Source organism: Hippopotamus amphibius, chromosome 11 (assembly GCF_030028045.1).
Source record: "Hippopotamus amphibius kiboko isolate mHipAmp2 chromosome 11, mHipAmp2.hap2, whole genome shotgun sequence".
NCBI classification, from domain to species: Eukaryota; Metazoa; Chordata; class Mammalia; order Artiodactyla; family Hippopotamidae; genus Hippopotamus; species Hippopotamus amphibius.
Genome location: NC_080196.1, coordinates 34,350,960 through 34,370,621, shown reverse-complemented (window position 1 = coordinate 34,370,621; position 19,662 = coordinate 34,350,960). Strand labels below are relative to the sequence as shown.

The 19,662-nt window shown below is 44.2% G+C and overlaps 1 protein-coding gene and 1 pseudogene across 1 annotated transcript in view; one reads left to right on the top strand and one right to left on the bottom strand.

Moving 5' to 3' along the window:
* The window catches only part of ZNF318 (zinc finger protein 318), a 27,344-nt gene extending 14,385 nt beyond the window's left edge, over positions 1-12,959 (bottom strand). Inside the window, exons 1-4 of the mRNA XM_057699810.1 lie at positions 12,260-12,959; positions 9,724-9,875; positions 3,264-3,903; positions 810-2,255 (exon numbers count right to left, since the gene is read on the bottom strand). Coding sequence (XP_057555793.1) covers positions 810-2,255; positions 3,264-3,903; positions 9,724-9,875; positions 12,260-12,724 — 2,703 coding nt within the window. The 5' untranslated portion in view covers positions 12,725-12,959. The remainder of the gene's footprint in view (positions 1-809; positions 2,256-3,263; positions 3,904-9,723; positions 9,876-12,259) is intronic.
* LOC130830876 (RWD domain-containing protein 1-like) lies at positions 12,723-19,662 on the top strand (annotated as a pseudogene).

The following is a 19,662-nucleotide window of genomic DNA, read 5'->3' as shown; positions in this document are numbered from 1 at the left end:
GCCTTTTCTACTTTCCCCTCAGGTCTTAATTGCTTTATTAGCAACCAGATTTACACATATTACAACTTTATGGTCCTTAGGTCACCTTCTTTAACAAACTGAGTTTTTAGTTATTAAGGACCTTTAAAGTTAACAGTATATATTAGTTTTCCTATTCAAAACTCTGTTCTGTATTCTTCATTGCTACATAATTTTTGCCTACTGCTCTAAAACATCTAGAATTATTATACCTTTACCCCAGCCACTGCTCCCTTTCTATAGCCTGGGAACCCAATGAAACTTGACAGTATAAATACTACTTCAAAAAAAAAGTAGCATAAAAATATATTATTATTCCTGGACTCCAAGTTAAACTAGAATAAGTAAAGCTTATTTCTTGGTTTAATTACCAAGCAACAACCAGTTATTAGTTTTTAAACCCCATAATCACTATAGGAAAAAGATCCAAAACTCACTGGGATGAAACATAGATTTCCTGACTTCTCCTTCACCCAACCCAATTCTGCTTCCTCACTCCCTGATGAGATCATATTGAAGACTTCAAGGCTCCCAGCTCCTAGCCATAGGGTCCTAAGGCTGATAATTCAGATAGAGAAATAAATTTAAAAAAGGAAAATGAGATCTAGCAATCAAAGAGGGACCTATGGCCAGGCTTTAGTCCAAATGAGAAAACATGAAAGAAAACATTATGGTAATGACAGGAGTCTCTAAACACTGCCTTGGGCCTTGCAAAGTTTCAGCTCACTCTAAAACACAAATATAAATTTACGTTAAAATAGAAGATTCAGGCACCCAAAGCCATTATTCACCTTCTGTTTCTGGGAAGCACGGTTCTTCTCATCAGAGATCTTCTCCGGATTATATCTTATGAGTGATGGGATGGACACCTGGACAGGCACTTGGGCAGTAGGAATTGAGCCTAGCACTGACTCCTCCTGCTTGGGCTCATCAGGAGTCACAGTGGGGATCACACGGAGATTGGGACGGCTACGGGTAGCTTGTTTGGTAACTGGCATTATCCTGTGTGGTTCAGGGAGAGGGTGGTTTGAAGGTTGGGAGGCAGGGTACATGGGCCACCTTGAGGCTGCATATGCCATGTAGTGCCTATAGGCATCAAAGGAAGCAGAGGGAAGGGCAGGTCCCTGGTAGTTTGGAGGTATCCGAGCTGCAGCAAACTGAGAGGCCCTTGGCATATGAAACTGAGATAAAGAAGCAGGGTGTGGAAGTCTAATTGGGGCAGATGGGGCTGATGGCAACATGCACCTGACTGCAACAGATGACTGAAACCCACTGCCAACCACCTCGGGTCCTGCAATATGACCCACTGGATGGTCAGACTTTAGGAACGGGGGGCTGTTTTTTGTGAGCAGATAGGGATCCACAGGGGAGACTGGGTGTGGATGGGACACCTCTGGGGAGTGGGTATTGCTATGGTGTGCCTCCCCGCTGTCCAGTCTGTGAGGATCTGCAGAGCACCGATCAGCTGAGAAACGGCGGTCAACTGAGGAACAGCGGTCTGTTGAAAAGTGCCGGTCAACAGAGGAACGGTGCTCAGCAGAGGAACGCGATGGCTTCTTGCCATGAAGTCGTTCCTGGGTGCGCGCAGCCAGTTTACTAATCTCTGCTACCCCAATATCCAGCCCTATGGTCTTGAGCAAGTCATGAATCTTGGCATATTCTGGATTGGTCTCTTCTACTGATTCTAGCTTTACAGCTGGAGCTGAAGAGGATAGGGAGCTTGCCTTCTGCCTCATAACTTCACTTTCAGAGCCTCCAAGAGGCTTTGGTGGAGATTCTGCCTTTAAATCCTCTTCTTCATCCCCATAGAGAAATTTCTCCTCATCCTCAATGTCAGGGAAGCTACGTCGCCTTTTTTCCTGCGTACTGGTAGAATCTGCTAACATGCTCAGAATGCAGGAGAAACCACTGCCATCCTGGCTAGCTCTCTCATGAGGAAGCAAGAAGTCTGTGTGTCGCTCTGGTCCCTCGGCCTTCATGTCCAATTTTTCCTTATGGCACAGGATACTTCCAAACTTCTCTCTGAGGGGACTGTTGTCTTTGGGTATCCCAGGAAGGGGGCCCCATTGGTAGAGGTTACCCTGAGATTCCTTCAGGGTAGTCTCCACCATAGTTCCCTTGTTGTTTTCAACCTCTGAGGCAAAAGCAGCAATAGCACCACTTAGTGGAAGAGAAGAGTGTGCAGAGTAAAGAGAGTGATCCTGGCTGGAGCCGGTACTGCTGGAAAAACTCTCAAGCTGAAAAGAAAAACATAACTGAATTAGCCTCTATGTAGAATCTCAAAAAACTAGTAATTGAGATAAATATTAAAATACTTTGTTCCTCTTGAATTAACAGGGGAAAGATAAATATGGATGAAAGGGAGGTCCTTAGCCATGTTCAAGATTTGGGTCCCCATTTCTCCAGATGGTTCTGCTGTAGCAAGGGGAAATAGAAAAGAAGGCAGATTGAATCTTCATTTTTGCCTGTTTGTTGTAGTCTTTATCAAGGATTTTGAATTCAAAAGGACTTTAGAGATGCCCTAGTTTACTTGCTTTCTTTTTTATGGACCCCTCCACACCGAAAAAAAAAAAAAAAACAAACCATAAAAGCAGAGCTACTTTGGTTGAAGTAGGGTCAGGAAACTCAGTTACCCTAACCGATCAGCCTTCCCTTACTTCCCTAAGTGCCCTCAGGCACTTCTTCAGAAACATTTAGCTCCTAAGGGGACAGGTAAAAACAAGTGCTCATGCCTGACCATCTTTTCGTGAGAAAAAATATCAAGGTCCAGAATGGTTAGGTGACTTGTCTAAAAATCACACAGCAAGTTGGTGGTAGAGATGGGTCCAGAATCAGAATCATCTGAGTTCTGGTCTACTGTCCTACCACTCATACATTTTTTCTTTTCTTTAAAGAGAGATGAGGAAAATTCAGATTAGCTCCTCCCTTTGCCCTTTAAGCTTCATTTCCAAGAAATCTATATTCAGATATCCTACAGGACTATCCAATTTATGGGGAAAAAACTTATAATAGATACTCTCCAAAATGTCTGTTTAGAAAGCATGACAATAGAAGCCCTTTATTCTTCCATTATGAAGCCTACAGTTTCCTTTGGCGAGTCCTGGAAGGTACGGCTCATAGGCATAACGATGTTGGTCCAACATATATTCCAAAGATACCTTAGGGACACAGCTCCCAGGAAAGTAACTAGGCTTTAAAATATCAGAGGGACTAGCAAGAGACCCTAGAAGAAACGCAGCATAGACCTGCATGGGAGGCTCCAGGTCCACCTCAATCCGCTTTTTCAGAATTGACTTCTTGGGCATCACAGACACTTCCTCAGGCCGATGTAAAGAATATCCTGGCTCCGATGCTGTTAGGACACCTGACAATCCAGGGATAGGACAGCTAGTGCCACCACCGTCAACTCCCACCAGCTCCTGACTCAAGCTCCTACTTCGTTCCTCCTCTTCCTCTCGTTTTCGCCTGGCAAGGTCCAGCTCTCGAAACTCAGGATCTAAAAACCTAGGGCTCGGGCTCCGTCTACGCTGTCGATAGTTGCGGGTCCCTGATGTAAAACTTGGGTGATCACCTCCCAAGCTGTGTATCTTCTCTGTGTCATCATAACGGGGCCTTTTGGCCTCCCGGCTCCTTTCCTCAGGTCGTATAGAGTAGGAGCCTTTGAGTTTGTCTCTATTCCGTTCTGTTCCCCGCAACAGCTCATCATGACAACTGATATGGGGACTATAATCAGATCGATGTAGGAAAGTTTCTCTTGCTCGGTAGTCCTCATCAAGTTGTCCCAAGAATGGACTGAGAGGTGCCTCCTCCCGGGAAATATATCGTTCAAGACCTCGAGAGCACTGGGAGCTTCGAGTGAAGACAGAATCATCAGTCAGGTCATCCCTGAGGAAAGAGACAAGCATCACTGAATGGACTTGGAAAGAGCTAGACCAGACAAGGCTAAGAGACTGACATCTGGCAAGGGGGCTGTAGAGTGCTTAGAACAAAAGAAAACAATCATGAAGTCCAAGAACAAATCTATGTATATACACGGAATACTTCTTCTCCCTTTCCCCAGGGCACAAGCAGTTGCAGCCTCTAACCAAGGGGAGATATTACTAATCTATCTAGACAGAATTCTTAGGCTAATCTCTTTGATTAGATTTTGGGAGATGTGAAAATACCACTACCAGACTACAACGAGTCCTGAGTTACACAACTTCACACTAGCTAAATTCTAGCTCTTTGCTACTAAACCTGTGGTCTGAATTAGCAACATCAGTATTACCTGGGAACTTCTTAGAAATGTAGGTTCTCAGGTTCCATCCAGGCCTACTGAATCAGAATCTGCATTTTAACAAGCATTCCAGGTGATCTGTATGCACTTTAAAATTTGAGAAACACCAGTCCAGATCAATGATTTTCAAGCTGTGTTCCACAGAGATTCTGAATAGCACCCAGGAGCTACCTAAAGGAAAGAGTAAGAGCCTGCATGGCTCTGGGCCTTCCACCTCACTGAAATCATACTAGCTCCAACTTTATCTGTTTATATAGTAAAATTCCATAGAATATTTCATTTGGAAAAAAAGAGTTTCACTTTGGGGAAAAAATTTTTTTTAACCATTGATTTATCCAACTGGCATGATTTTCTCATAAGTTTTAGAAGGTTCTTCAATTGCTTTATTTTACTGGCTCATATATTAAAAACCATAAAACTCCCCCATAGCCTGCTTTGTTACCCTCTTTCCTGCCTTGCCTGGATATCCACAAGCACTCTGCTAATCTTTGGCCCAGAAGAGAGTACGTTATGGTTTATCTCACTATATATTTTTATTTTATAGAAATAAAAAGATCTTAGACTTTTATGGCATGAAGGGAAAAATACAGGGTGGGACATCTGTCCTTTTACCTCAGATCTCTATACCATACACAATATCCTAATCTTTTTGGGCATTATGGTCACAGAGCTTCTACTGCCCCCTAAAAGTTTCTGACTTAACTCACAGATAGGAATAAAGATCCCCTAACACTTTAAGCATACAACTTTGAAAAACTTACATGTCACTCACATTTCAGAGTGAATTACTGTTCAGAGGATGGTAATTATTGCTGTCTTCTACAGTTGCTAGTAGCTACTTCTGTTTTTTGTGAGTTTGTTTTTTTAATAGTTGTTTTCCTATTTCTGGGACTAAGTTAGTAGAACATCAAAGAGTTGCTTTTCCTCATTCACCAGCCCAGCCTTTTCTCAGTTTTAGACCTGGATAACAACTATAAATAACTTCATGAAAGACTATAAAGGATAAACTTTATCAACTCCTCTATAAGAATTGAGGTTCCTGTTATTCACCTCCTCCCCAAGAATTTGGGGAATTCTGAGGTCCCAAAGTACTATGAAATAATAGGAAAGAATGAGAATGACCAAGGATGATCTCTGAAATCAAACATAACTAGAGTAAAATATTTTACTCTGTAGGTTTGTCAGCCACGAACACATATATTTCCAGAGAGGAACGTCCACGAGTTGTCACTCCATTGCCAAAACACCATCTACCATACACAGTCTCTGATCACATTAGTGTAGGTGAAAATCACAGGCTCCATGGGTAGCGGCAAGTTTATTCATGTTCCTACATTCAGCTTCCCACCAGAACTATTACATGTCTCCACCAAGCAACATATTAGGCCAAGATCTAATTCCACATTAAATATCAGGAAGCTAGAAATAATGAAATGGCTCACAGAAAGATTCACTACAAACTTGCAATCTCCCGCAAAAGGAGGCAAAAAGCAATGAAAGAAGGAATAGAAACAGTTAAAAGAATGAGCTATCATGTAAATATAGGCAGAAATCAGGTTGCTTATTAGAAGCTCATGTCCTCCTTCCCCAGTTCTCCCAAAGGATAAGAGAGAGAACTGGCCGCAATAAAAGTGATCCTAGGGGCCCTGAATAAAGGAACCCCCGATCCCCTGCAGCTCAGAATAGTCCACTGACAAACTCTCTCTCTGAAAGCTTTGGTTAAGTCCAACTCTTTTCTGAAATAAAGTCTACTTAAAAAATTGACTGTTCAATGTAGGTGATGGGTACATGGAGGCTCACTGTGCTATTCTATTTTTTCTGTGTCTACAAGACCCATTAAACAAGTTAAAAAAACATACAACATACGTCCACATAAAAGTTTGTACACCAATGTTCATAGCAGCATTATTCATAATAGCCAAAAAGTAGAAACAACTAAAATGTTATCCATCTATCACTGATGAATAAACAAAATACATACAATGAAATTATTATCAGCAATAAAAAAGGAATGACGCACTGTTATATGAAAAAACATGAATACTGAAAACATTATGCTAAGTGAAAAGAAGCCAGTCACCAAAGGGCTACATATTGTATGATTCTATTTCTAGCAAATGGCCAGAACAGGTAAATCTAGAGAGACATAAAGTGGATTAGTGATAGGCTGGGGGGTGGGGGGTGTCTGTGTGTGTGTGACTAATTGCTAAAGATGAGGTAATAAAAATATTCTAAAATTGATCATAGGGACTTCCCTGATGGTGCAGTGGTTAACAATCCACCTGCCAATGCAGGGCACTAAGGTTCGATCCCTGGTCCAGAAAGATCCCACATGCCTCGGAGCAACTAAGCCTGTGTGCCACAACTACTGAGCCTGCGCTCTAGAGCCTGTGCTCCGCAACAAGAGAAGTCATGGCAAAGAGAAGCCTGTGCACTGCAATGAAGAGCAGTCCCCGCTCGCCACAACCAGAGAAAGCCCACATGCAGCAACGAAGACCCAACACAGTCAAAAAATAAATCAATTAATTTAAAAAACTGATCATACTGATAGATGCACAACTCTATGAATATACTAAAAGTCACTGAACTATGCACTCTAAATGGGTGAACTGTATGGTACGTGAATTATGGCTAAATAAAGCTGCTAAAAAATGTATATGATAAGGGGAAAAAAAGGTCCTCCAGAGCCCAAACGTTCCATTATTTTCCTCTGCTGATTCCCCGAAATGCCTGAAGAAAGCTGTTTGCTTCTGTCTTTTCCCTAAGGCAAGTCAGAGGGAAAAAAAATCCTACTCCCTCAACCTACATCAGGGCAAGGAGGAGTTAGGAGATGAGAATTCCATGAATGGAACATATAATGTGAAGAGTACTTTGATAGACAAGGGAAATCAAGCTCACATCCACAAGTTTTTAGAAGCTAAGAGTCTTCACACAACCTGTTCACATTCCCTTTTCAGAATAAGTTACAGTCCTACACATAGAGCTGCCACGGTGAAGAGACTGACAACCCTGGCAATTTGGCTGTAACCCAAACTTGGTATAAAGTTTAACAGATTCAACATGGGAAGAGAAAGAATACAGGGCCTCAGGAAAAAAAAAAACCACACACCTACATACAAAGGATGAAAAAGGCCCATTTCATTAGCTGAAGACTAGACTCATGGTCAGGAAGACATCTTGAGAATGCCAACATTCCTATGGCCTGGTTTTAGCTGACAGCAACCACACAAACCATACCGAGTAAGAGTGCTGGGGGCAAAAAGTCTAAAGAATGGCCTGGTACCTCCTTTTAGAACCTTAATTTCACTTTCTCTAAAATAAATTTGTCTCTCTGAAACAAGATTCATGAAAGATTACTACCTCAAATACTCTAAGAGGAAATTTTGAATTTTTATAACTTATAAACAGACAATTGGCTATCTGAAGCACACATGCATAACAAAGTTTATGGGAAGGGGAGGTGACACCCTAGGACTAACAAGAGGAAATGCTAAAGTTACCTCAAAACCTCAGAAAGGAAGGAAGAGAATCACATCACGCACCACCTACTCAATCATCTCCCAAAATAGAAGCAGCCAGAAGGGCAAGGGCTGTTGCCTCAATTTAGTGATACAGTCACACACCTTGAAGCTCTATCTTCAGAAGTTTCAGTGTTATATGACTGTCCCGCCTTGCTTCACTACATTGAATAGCCACTGAAGCTTTGAAGTAAATTTACCAAAGGGCAGCACTGGTCCTCAGACTTCCTGCCCAGCTGTCCTCCACCTGCCTGCCTATACTCTGTGCACTACTGCATGGACAGTCTCAGTTTGAAAGAACATTATATTGATTTATTGCTACTGATAAACATTTGTGAAAATTCCCAGAGTATTGGGAAGAGACCATTAACAGACATGGTTCTTAGCTCTCAGAACGAGTGCCTTCCGTGCACCACTTCCATCCTTACTCTTACTTTTGCGAGGTGAAAAACACCCAACGTGCTTATTTACTTCCCACATATAGCTAAGTTCTTAGTACCTGAGATCTATATTTAACAGTACGGAGTATTACATGTCCTTCCTCAGCCCTCAGTGGTTGTAAAGTAATTACTGAAATTAAACATTTTAGGGATCTCCCTGGTGCTCCAGTAGTTAAGACTCTGCGCTTCTGCTGTAAGGGGTATGGGTTCAATCCCTGGTTGGGGAACTAAGACCCACAAGCTGCATACCACAGTCAAAAAAATTAAAAACAAACAAACAAAAAAGCCCCACACACTTTAAAAGATCTCCAACTTTCTATTAATGCCTATATGTTTTATATATACATATAAAATATATATGACATGAATTTAGCTAAACCCTTCCTGCATCTGTATTTCGGCCTGGGCAAGCTGAAAACACCATTAAAAAAAGATTTCTGGGGACTTCCCTAGCAGTCCACTGGTTAAGACTCTGTGCTTCGAATACAGGGGGCGCAGGTTTGATCCCTGGTCAGGGAACTAAGATCCTACATGATGCCTCGCTTGGCCAAAAAAAAAAAAAATTTCCTATTTTGTCCAGAACTTTCCTTTGCAGAAGGGACCCCTAGTTTCAGTATTTTAGAATCTATATCATCTCAACTGTTTTTAATTTGGACAACTGTTTATGTCCCCTCAATGTCCCCCTTTCCAGTTGGGCCAGGATGACTTATTTATTTATTTATTTATTTTATTGGCTGTGTTGGGTCCTTTTTTTTGCTGTGCACGGGCTTTCTTTTTAGTTGAGGTGAGTGGGGACTACTCTTCGTTGTGGTGCGCGGGCTCCTCATTGCCGTGGCTTCTCTTGTTGCAGAGCACGGGCTCTAGGTGCGTGGGCTTCAGTAGTTGCAGCACACGGGCTCAATTGCTGTGGCTCATGGGCTCTAAAGCACAGGCTCAGTAGTTGTGGTGCACCGGCTTAGTTGCTCCGAAGCATGTGGGATCTTCCTGGAGCAGGGATGGAACCTGTGTCCCCTGTGTTGGCTGGCAGATTCTCAACCACTGTGCCACCTAGGAAGCCCCAGGATGACTTTTTAAAAAAATATTTCTTTATTTATTTGGCTGCGCCATGTTAGTTGCAGCACACAGGATCTTCGTTGCCGAGTATGGGATCTTTAGTTGAGGCATGCGGGATCTAGTTCCCTGACCAGGGATAGAACCCGGGCCCCCTACATTGGGAGCACAGAGTCTCAACCACTGGACCACCAGGGAAGTCTGCAGGATGACCTTTTAAAGTCTTTTTTTCCTTCATAATTCTGTCAGCAACAGAGTCTACCCCCCTCAGAAAGCCTTTTCCAATATTATACTTTGTACTCGATGTAGGGCATAACTTCAGTGCTGGCACCACCCTTTCAAATACATCATTCAGAACACAGCAACATTTCTGCCTTCAAGCACTACTATGGTGTGCCCTGCCTCAGATGAAGCATACCTTTCCACATCCTCCAGATTATCCACTGGTGACCCCAGTCGATCACTAAGCCGCCGCCGTTCTGGTATGCCAACACAGAAGTGGTCATTGCCAACAGTGATCCTTAAGCTCTGTTCCAAGGAAGGGTCAGAACGCAGACCAGGAGAGCGTCTCTATAAAAGCAAAAGATAATATAATAATCAACAGGGTCAAGACATCCCTACACTCAAAAATGTTCTCCGTAGTGACAAAGTTGTGGTCCTTCAGGGTGAGAAATGACTATGGTAAGACACTACACCAAAAATAAAGGACTTTAAAAAAAAAAATCATCATTTGCTTAGAAGAAAGTCCATACTTCCAACCCTCCTAATCAGTGACCCCTGAAGAATACAATTTCCTGGTTACAGGGATGGGGCTACAGGAGTGAATTAAATTTGCATCCAGAATCTATACATTTCCAATGAAGAAGGCAAGCCAAAAACAGGTTATAAAAAAAAAAAGTGCTTCTGATAGCGCTATAAAGTGCTATAAAGTCATTAAAACATGATAACATGAAGGAGACTGGGGAAAAGGAGCTACTTCAGATAAGATGGTTAGAGAAGGTTTTCTGAAGTGATACAATTTAATCTGAAGCCTGAATGATGAGATGTCAGCCTTGTAAAGAATAGATGGAAGATGTTTCAGGCAAAAAGAACATGCTCTGTAATAAGCTTAGTGTGTTTTGGGCAACAGAAAGGTAGCCAGTGTGATTGCAACAAAGTGACTGGAGAAGATAGGCAGAAGCCACATTTAGGAAGTTTGGATTTTATTCTTAGTGTAACAAGCCACAAAAGGGTTTCAAGCTGGGAAGTGATATGCTCTAACCACATACTTCCTCCCTCATCTTCTTCAGGTCGTTATTAAAGTCACCTTTCCAGAAGGCCTTCTCTGGCTACCCTATCAAAAATTATAACTCCCTTCTGTTTTCTTTTTCTCTTAGCATTTAATCATATCTAACATGCCAAGGCATTTTACTCCCCTTATTCATTATCCAATCTCCCCTGTTAGAATATAAACTCTACGAGGGCAGTGGTTTTTTGACTGGTTTGTTTACCTACTGTATCCTCAGTGCCCAGAACAGCATGGTAAATGTTCAATAAATACTTCTCAAATGTGTAAAATGAAGGTCTTTAAAAATCATTTTGATTGCTGGGTACAGAAAAAACTGGATGGTAACAGGAGTGGAGTGTAAAGGAGCCTAATGCAATAAACTGGGCAAAAGGTAATAGGGTTTAGACTAGAGTGATGGCAGGAGAAGGACAGTTTGGGGGAGGTATTTTGGAGCTAGAGCTGACATGGTTAGATAGATGAAGTTATTCTTACAGATCTGGAGAAGGGAGATGATCACTTTCTGGCTGAGCAATGGGTGATGTCATTTACTGAGACAAACAGGTTGTGCACTGGAGAAGAAAGAGGAGGTTATGGAAACTAGTAGTTTCCTGTTTTCCTAACTTTCTCTACAGTGACTAACATTCAGACTATACATGCTTAGCTATGAAAATCTTAAGTCAACTCACCTATGACCAGAGCACCCAGATACTGTTAGAGAGCCACTCAAGAAGACAGTAACTTTGTCACAGGGTGCTTGTTTTTAAAGACTGACGAATTGATAAAAACAAACAAAAAACAATTTCCAAAACACTAGATCCTGCCCAGAGGCTCTACTAGCAAGGTGGTTATGGTGAGAAGTCAATATTACCTCTAAACTAAACTTCTTAACCTCATGCTCTGTCCCTTTAGCAGGAAAACATAACAGTTAAAATCAGGGTATTGGGAACCAGGCAGAGATGAACTGAATCACACACCACCACTTCTTAGCTGCGTGGCCTTAAGTTACTTAAACCTCTCTGAGTTCCTCAGCTGTTAGATAAGGAGGAACCTTCACCTCAAAGGGCTGTGAATGTTCAAAGAGAACGTGTAAAGTGAAGGGCTAAGCATCATTCCTGCCACATAACTAGGTAAGTGGCGGCAGCTATTACAATGACTGTGGGTACCCACACTTCGATTTCGGAGACGCAGCTCCAACTTAGAGAGCTAACAGTTTACACGCTCGGTGTCTACCCCGGGAACTGTTTAAGCCACGCTAACTCGCCACAAAGACATTTCAGCTCTTCCAAGAGCCAGGGCGCAGCGCAGGTCTAGAGGGATACAAAACCACGCAACTCTGAGGACACCAACTATTGAAAAAGTACCAGGCACACAGCTTGGAAGAAATGCCCCTCGCCCCGGCAAACTTTTCCACACCTCACCCAGAGTGAGAGAATCCGCCTATTCCCAGGAAAAGCAGCACTGCCTCCCGACCCAGTGCCCGGGCGCGTCCCGAGTCCGTTATTGTGCAAATGAAGCTCGGGGGGCTGACTGGGAACCTCGCGGTTTGGTCGTCGCGGAGGGGGCCTTCGATGTGGGGACCCCGGCCTGGAGGCCTCGGGTCGCCCGGGCTACGGGCGTTTCTGGAAGCGGGAACCCTGGGCGAGGGGGCTGCACTGCGGGGGGAGACCGTGTCGAGGGGTGGGATTACCCGGCTGCCGCTGTCGCCTGGATGGTCTCCGCGGCCGTCCCGGGCGAAGTCGGCGCGGGACTCCCCTCGGCTGCTCCCTCGGAAACCGGCCGAGCCCGGCGGGAAGAGTCGTCGGCCCCGCGGCGGCGGCGGCGGCGACGGGGAGCCGCGACGGGCCCGCGGCGGGGACGGGGAGACGCGACGACCCCGCGGCGGGGACGGCGAGGCCCGGCGGCCGCGGGGCGGAGACGGGGAGCCGCGGCGACCCCGCGGAGGGGACGGCGAGGCCCGGCGGCCGCGGTGCCCTGAGGGCGAGCGGGGCCGGCGAGCCGGCGTCCGCGACGAGGAGGAGCCGGAGGACGGCGGTGAGGTGCGGCGAGCCGGGCCTGAGGAGGAGCCGGAGCTGCGGCCGGTGCGCGGGCCGCCCCCGCCGCTCTCTTTAGGCCGGTGCGAAGAGACGGAGGAGCGGGCGCCGCTGCGGTACATGGCTCCGGCAGCCGCGAACACCGCGGCAGCTCCGACCCGGGGGCCCCCTGGACGCGGGCCCCCAGCGCGCCGCCGCCGCCGCCGCAGCTGCAGCCCGGGCCGCCACGGCCGCCGCGCACCGCCCCCGCAGCCGGAGCAGCCCCCTCCACTCCGCCCCGCGCCGCCCCTGGGGCCCGGCCGAGCGCGCCTCCGCGGCCGCGGCTGCCGGTTGGAGGGCGCGAGCACGCGCCCGACACGCCCCCCCCTCGCCCTCCGGGGCTCCCCGCTCCTCCACTCAGGGAGCGGCCAAAGGAGCCAGAAGTGGGGAGGAGCACGGAGGGCGGCGCGAGGCTGAGCGAGGGGAGGGGAGAGGAAGCGCGCGACCCGCGCGCCTCACGCTCCGCCTCCAAACCGGCAAGATGGCGGCCGCTGAGCCGCCCACTTCCCCTCCCCCGGCGACCACGTGACCGCGGGAGCTCCGCGCGGGGTGGGCCTGGCGGAAGGGAAGGGATTAGGGGGAGAGGAGCCGGGTCTTCCGGGGATGCTCGAGGCTTCAGGAGGCTGCGGGCTTCGAGGGCGTGGGGTCATCTTTGCCTCTTCCCTGCCCCCAAGCCTATTCATTTACGTGGGGACAATAAATGGTTATAAATAATGGGACTATAAATAACCCTGAAAGCGTTAGGTTATGTCTGAGATTACGCACCTTAGCAAGAGCCGCCAGCGAAATCCCGGCTCGCACAGAAGCAGCACGACGGCCAACAGTTAATTTTCTAGTTTGCCGGTTTTCTTAGAGGTTGAAATTGACGATGGGAAAATGCGGAATGAGGGTGGATTCGGGAGTGAGACTCGAGCTCAAAGCTGGCACCCGAGTAAAATTGTCGCTGTCTCAACCAGAACACTTACGGGGAAGGTCCCTCACCGCTAGGGGTCCACATCGTGACAGATAAGAGGCCTGGAGAGTTTAGCGAGCGACTTGGAATCCGCAGTCTAGGACCAGAATTTTCCTGGACGCCTGGCTGAAGTGGTAGTCCCCAGTCTCAGGGTCCTGTGACAAAACAAAACAAAAAAACCACATAAAGGAAGAAAAACAATGGTTGAAACAGTAAAAAAAAAGTTGACCCTGACCAAACTTCAGAAGAAAGTAATGGCTTGATAGCTTTCATCTACCAACTAGAAACACAAAACCCGAAACTGGTGTGAAAATCAGGTTTCTGATGGCAAAGCGAAGGCAGGACAAGGAAAAAATTAATTATAAACGTTTCCTTTATTTTATCTTTTTGGCCGCTCCTCGCAGCTTGCAGAATCTTGGTTCCCCGACCAGGGATTGAACCAGGGCCTGGCAGTAAAAGCTGCAAAGTGGAGAGTCCTAACCATTGGACTGCCAGGGAATTCCTCCAAGATTTCCATTTCCTAATTTATATTTTTCATATTAAATTTAAAATATACACAATTACCCATGTTTGTATAATGGCATTTGCTTACATCATAGCTCAGTAAAAATAAAATTTGTATGAGTTGATTTTTCTCACACTCAGCTTTCTTCATTCAACATTACTTGCTTCACTCGACATTACTCCCCTATAGGAATTTGAATTTCCAATTCCTGACTTTCAGATTTTGTGACTTAAGGCGGCCTTCATCGTGTCAAGGTTCTTAATATATTCTTCCGTATATTTTGTTAATGCTTTAATGATTTTGTTTCCCATATTCAGTTTACAAGGAATTTTTTGTATGAATCCTCACATAAACCATTAAATTAGGATCTGGGATTATTTTTCACAGATGGATCGCCAATTTTGTTTGAAACATGAATTGGGATTATCTGTACACTGGGAAGTGATGGTGAGGGAATGAGTTATCACCTAGTGAATGAATGCTGCCAAATGCCCGTTATCTACATCTCAATCCAATTCTGTTGTTTTCTTTTGACTGTGTCCTTTGACAGTAAAGAAGTTTTTTAAATGTGGTTTCTTTGTGGAAAGAAAACTACCAGGATTGATGATAAAAGTAAAAGAAAGTAAAGCAATCTGAGAAAGTGATGGCTCTTAACCAGAAAATATGAGTTATGTGCAAGGTTTCTGAACAGTCTAAAAATATATTTCATAATGTATCCTGTGCAACAGAGACCTGCAATCAGAGATTCGGATACATCAGCTGCGCAGCGTAAAAGCCCCATCAGAGAAGAGTGACAACCTTTGTAAGTGAAGCTGCCATGTAAAATGTCATGGAAGTTGATTTTAGTCATCTCTGGTTTGGTGGGATTAGGAGATCTAGGAGACATTACCAGGGCTCACTGATACCTGGGGCTCCTCCCATACTGGGCACCATAAAAATGCTTCCTTCCCCATTTCAGAAAGGGGAGTCTTATGACTATATCTAATCACTACAAGCTGTGAATGGAAGCATCTTGTATCACTTCCAGGCAATCAGGAAAGAGGAGTTATAAGATGCTCTTTCTTCCCTTGCTGTGGCAGTTGAGGAAGCTATGTGTTCCAAATGGTGCAGACTGTTAGCCTGGGTCCTGAGTGACTGTGTGGAGTGGAGTACCAATTAAAACTCTGCCAGAGGTGTATGCCCTGTCTTTATTAGCATGTTTATGAATTTTGGTTACCCATGCTTTTTATGGGATCTAAGTAAATATGAAGAAAGTGTGAAAAGGTATGTGTAGATACTTGGAGTCCATACATTCTAAATCAGGGTTAGTTATACTCTGTATCAACTTCTCCTCAATCTTTCTCTAATATTCAATAACTGTTTTAATCAAGGGAGCTGGCCTCCATGGTATATAATTGGAAAATTGTCTTGCTTCCCCTTCACACCTGCCCTATATAATTCAACTCTAAACTTCGTTCAAGCTAAAGGTTCTCCCCTCCCCCAACTCTTGCCTGCTTCAGGTGTGTCGCTTGCTGTGATAAAGGAAGTGTCTCCACACCCCTGCTTTTACTCCTCAGAGTTTACTCCTCCTCTCCTGCTGGCCAGCTGCTATTTATGAATCCCTCTCCCCCAGGGTTTGGTGCAGGAGGAGAAGGGATTAGGAGAAAGGCACATAATTTTTCCCAATTGATTCAGGATGCTGTTACTTTGAAAGTTGGTTCGCTATGGACATGGAGGACTCACAGATGTTGGCTCTTTCTCGCTTTCTTTCTTTGTGGGCTTTTCTGTGACTCTCTTGCTGGACCTAAGCAATGCCTTTTCTCTGGTTGACTGCCTGTGACTCCTCTCCCTGAAACTTCTTGGACTTCTGGAGGTTCATCCCATGTAAAATGTACTCTCCTGAGGTCCCTTTCCTCTCTGGGCATCCCTCATGGGAAGGACTATTTTTAAATGACTCCAAGTTGGTTTCCTTCTAGGTACACTTGGCCTGCAGGACAACTCATGCATCTTTGCCTTGCTGGCAGGGGCAGTGGAGCTCGCTGTCCATGCTACCCACCTTACTCACCATCCCAGGGGAACTGGTCAGCCAGCACCTTGCATCTGGACTTCCTCAGGTGGGAGTTAAGACATTTGTCCCTATGGACTTCCAAACCCCAGGAGATATAAGCCAAACGTTCTGCGAGGTGCTACTGGAGGCCTCTATCCCACCTGGCTTTAGGCCCTAGAGTGGTGAGAGAGGAAACATAGAGCTCAGTGGTAACTCCCCAACACAATTCTCATTCTCTTATATTGACTCAGTGTGGATAATTAGCAATGCTGGCAGACTGGTTCACAATTTCTTCCCATTTCCCTTTGAGGTGGATGGGAGAAGAGGTTTCCTGGCATCTATTGTGTTGCTTTCTGCTTTTGAGGCCTTTGCTGAAACTCCAGAGACAACAGGGAGAATCTAATCAAACATCCTGTCACAACTCTTGTTTGTCATCAACTCAAGAAACTATTACTAGACTGATGAAAATGGTGAAATGGCTTAAGACTTTCACAGACACAGACACACACACAGACACACACACACAGACACACACACACACACACACCCTGTAGCAGACATATAGCAATGACAGAAAAAACTTGAAAAGCATAAAATAAAGAGATCTAAGCTTTAAAATATGAATACCCCTGTGAATTTGCTAAAGCTGCAGACCCCCCAGGCTTTGAAATAAGTCTGGAAGGAAGGGTAGCAGTCAGAGATTTGGCTCCTGTAGATGGAGATATAAGTGCTTCCTAGGAGGTGGAGGACCTGGGCCAGGTTTTCAGCTTGAAGCCAAGGATACCCCTGCCTCTACATGCAAGTTGAACAAAACTATTGCCAGCCTTGTGCTTGGGGCTATAGCCTTATGGAAAGCTGTGTGCCAAGAGGATGGGACAAAAATATTGACAGTCTTTAGATGAGAACCCAGCCTAGTCACTCCCGGCTCAGTAAGTGGAATGGCGATAGTGTGATACCCTATACACCAGTAATAACCAATTAGAAATATGATATTATGTTAAACATGGGGGATTCAATCCATACATTTGTCACTATTAAGTCCCTAACCCCCACTAATGTGACAGTAAAGGGTTTTGTTTGTTTTTTAAGATATTAACTCATATGTGCAATATGGAAGTGTGAGAAAGATATTGCTCTGTGGGGTGGAATTTGGTCAATGAGAGACATATGTTTGGAAACATAAATTGCTTGCTAGCACACAAATAATACTACCTGAGCTTCAAATTTCATATGATACAGTTTTGTCTTCTCTCTCTGTTTCTTTAGCCCTTTTTATTGTCTAAATGTCCATTAAGTGTATGAGAAGGTGCTAAACTGTCTTAGTTACCAGAGAAACGGAAAAAGATACACTACACATGTACTAGAATAATTAAAATTTAGATGATTAATAACACCAGGCATAAGCAAGGGCATAGAGCCATAGGAACTGTCATACAGGGCTGGTGGGCATGTAAATTAGTACTACAACTTTGGAAAACTGTGATATTTATTAGAGTTGAATATGTACATTATGACCCAGCATTTCCTAAGTATATGCCCATCAGAAATATGCACATATATGCACCCAAAAGGTATGTACAGAAAAGTTCTGGAAATGAATAGTGGTGATAGTTGTTCAACATTGTGAATGTACTTAATGCCACTGAATTGTACACTTAAAGATAGTTAAAAGGGTAAATATTATGAATGTTTTACCACAATAAGAAAGATGTACAAAAATGTTCTCACAGCATTATTTATAAAGGTAAAAATTTCAACTGTAGAATGAATACATTATAGTAGATTCATACAATGGAATACCATATAGCAATGAAAAAGAACAAACTAAAAAAAAAAGAAAAAAGAAAAGAACAGACTATCACTAGATGCAACAACTACATGAATTTCACAGATACAATGTTGCACCAAAGAAGCCAGACACACAAAAAATACATATTATGTGATTTTATTTATACCAAGCTCAAAAAGAAGGCAAATTAATTATGGTATTTGAAGTCCAGGTTACATGAGAGGGGTTTCTGGAATCCTGTTCTATTTCTTGATCTAGATGTATTCACTTTGTGGGAATTCATCAAGCTATGCATTTAGGATTTTTGCGCTTTTCTGTATGTTAGATTTCAATTTTTAAAGTTCACAGAGGAGCTTCCCTGGTGGTGCGGTGGTTAAGAATCCACCTGCCAATGCAGGGGACACAGGTTCGAGCCCTGGTCCAGGAAGATCTCACATGCTGCAGAACAACCAAGCCTGTGCGCCGCAACTGCTGAGCCTGAGCTCTAGAGCCCACCAACCACAACTATTTAGTCCATGCGCCACAAATACTGAAGCCTGTGTGCCTAAAGCCCGTGCTCTGCAACAAGAGAAGCCACCACAATGAGAAGCCCGAGCACCGCAACTAAGAGTAGCCCCCACTCGCCGCAACTAGAGAAAGCCTGCGTGCAGCAATGAAGACTCAATACAGCCAATAAATAAATAAATTTTAAAAACTGTTAGAGCAAAGAAGAAATCATAGTGAAAATTAGAAAGAACAAGAACTGAATGACAGAGAGTATAGTATATATTGAAATTCTTGGGATGATATTTGTCAAAATTCATCAAATGGTACATTTAAGATTTGTGTATTTCATTGTATATAAATTTTATCTTAAAAAATAAGTATAGGTTGCTCAGCAGGCCTCCCAGCTAAGGGCTTTGCACCTGTACCTGCCTGACAGCCTCGGCGTCTGCACGTTCCATGGGTAGCAGTGAGGGTCACAGTGACAGATTACCAAGAGGAGCAGAGCAACTGGAGGCTCTGGAGTTCATCTACCCTGACTCCTTCAGAGCTTGAATATACATTGATCCAACCCGCCTAACAACTGGTCTTCCAAAATACAAATGAACTCTCCCGATACCACATTCTTCTTCAGTAGTGTTTTAGCTAAGTATTATCAGAAAAGCCAACCACCTTCACTGTTACTGTGACATCTGAGGCTAGAGAAAGTGATGACACTGTCCAGACTATTCTCAAGTTTACATATAGGAAAAAGCACCCAGATGAAGCTCCCCTCTAGGAAATACTATCCCAAAAAAACCTAGAAGATAATAATGTCTCAGACATTTTAAAGTTATTAGCATTACAAGCAGAAGGAGACCTCAGTATGGTGATGATCTTTAGTGACAGCTGTGCCAGAAAATTTAAGTGAAATGGTAGATCAAATAAGAACTATAAGAGGAGAAAAGAAACAGAAGCAGAAGCCAAAAAGCAATTATTTTATGGCACCTCTGTTACTATTAAGAATTTCTTAAGTTGGAAGGCCAAATTTGATGCAGAACTCTTGGAAGTTAAAAAGAAATGAATTTAAAAGAACAAGCAGGAAAAAATAAATTGAGTGGGAAACTGTTTGAAACAGATCATAATCCTGACACATCTAATATCCAGTTCTTGGAGGATGCTGGATACAGTGTGGAGGTAGATGAGTCGGTGGTCCAGGAAATGAATGACTTGGAGCTACAGGATGAGGAGAATGATCAGACTACAGTCTTGCTGACCACAGACTGA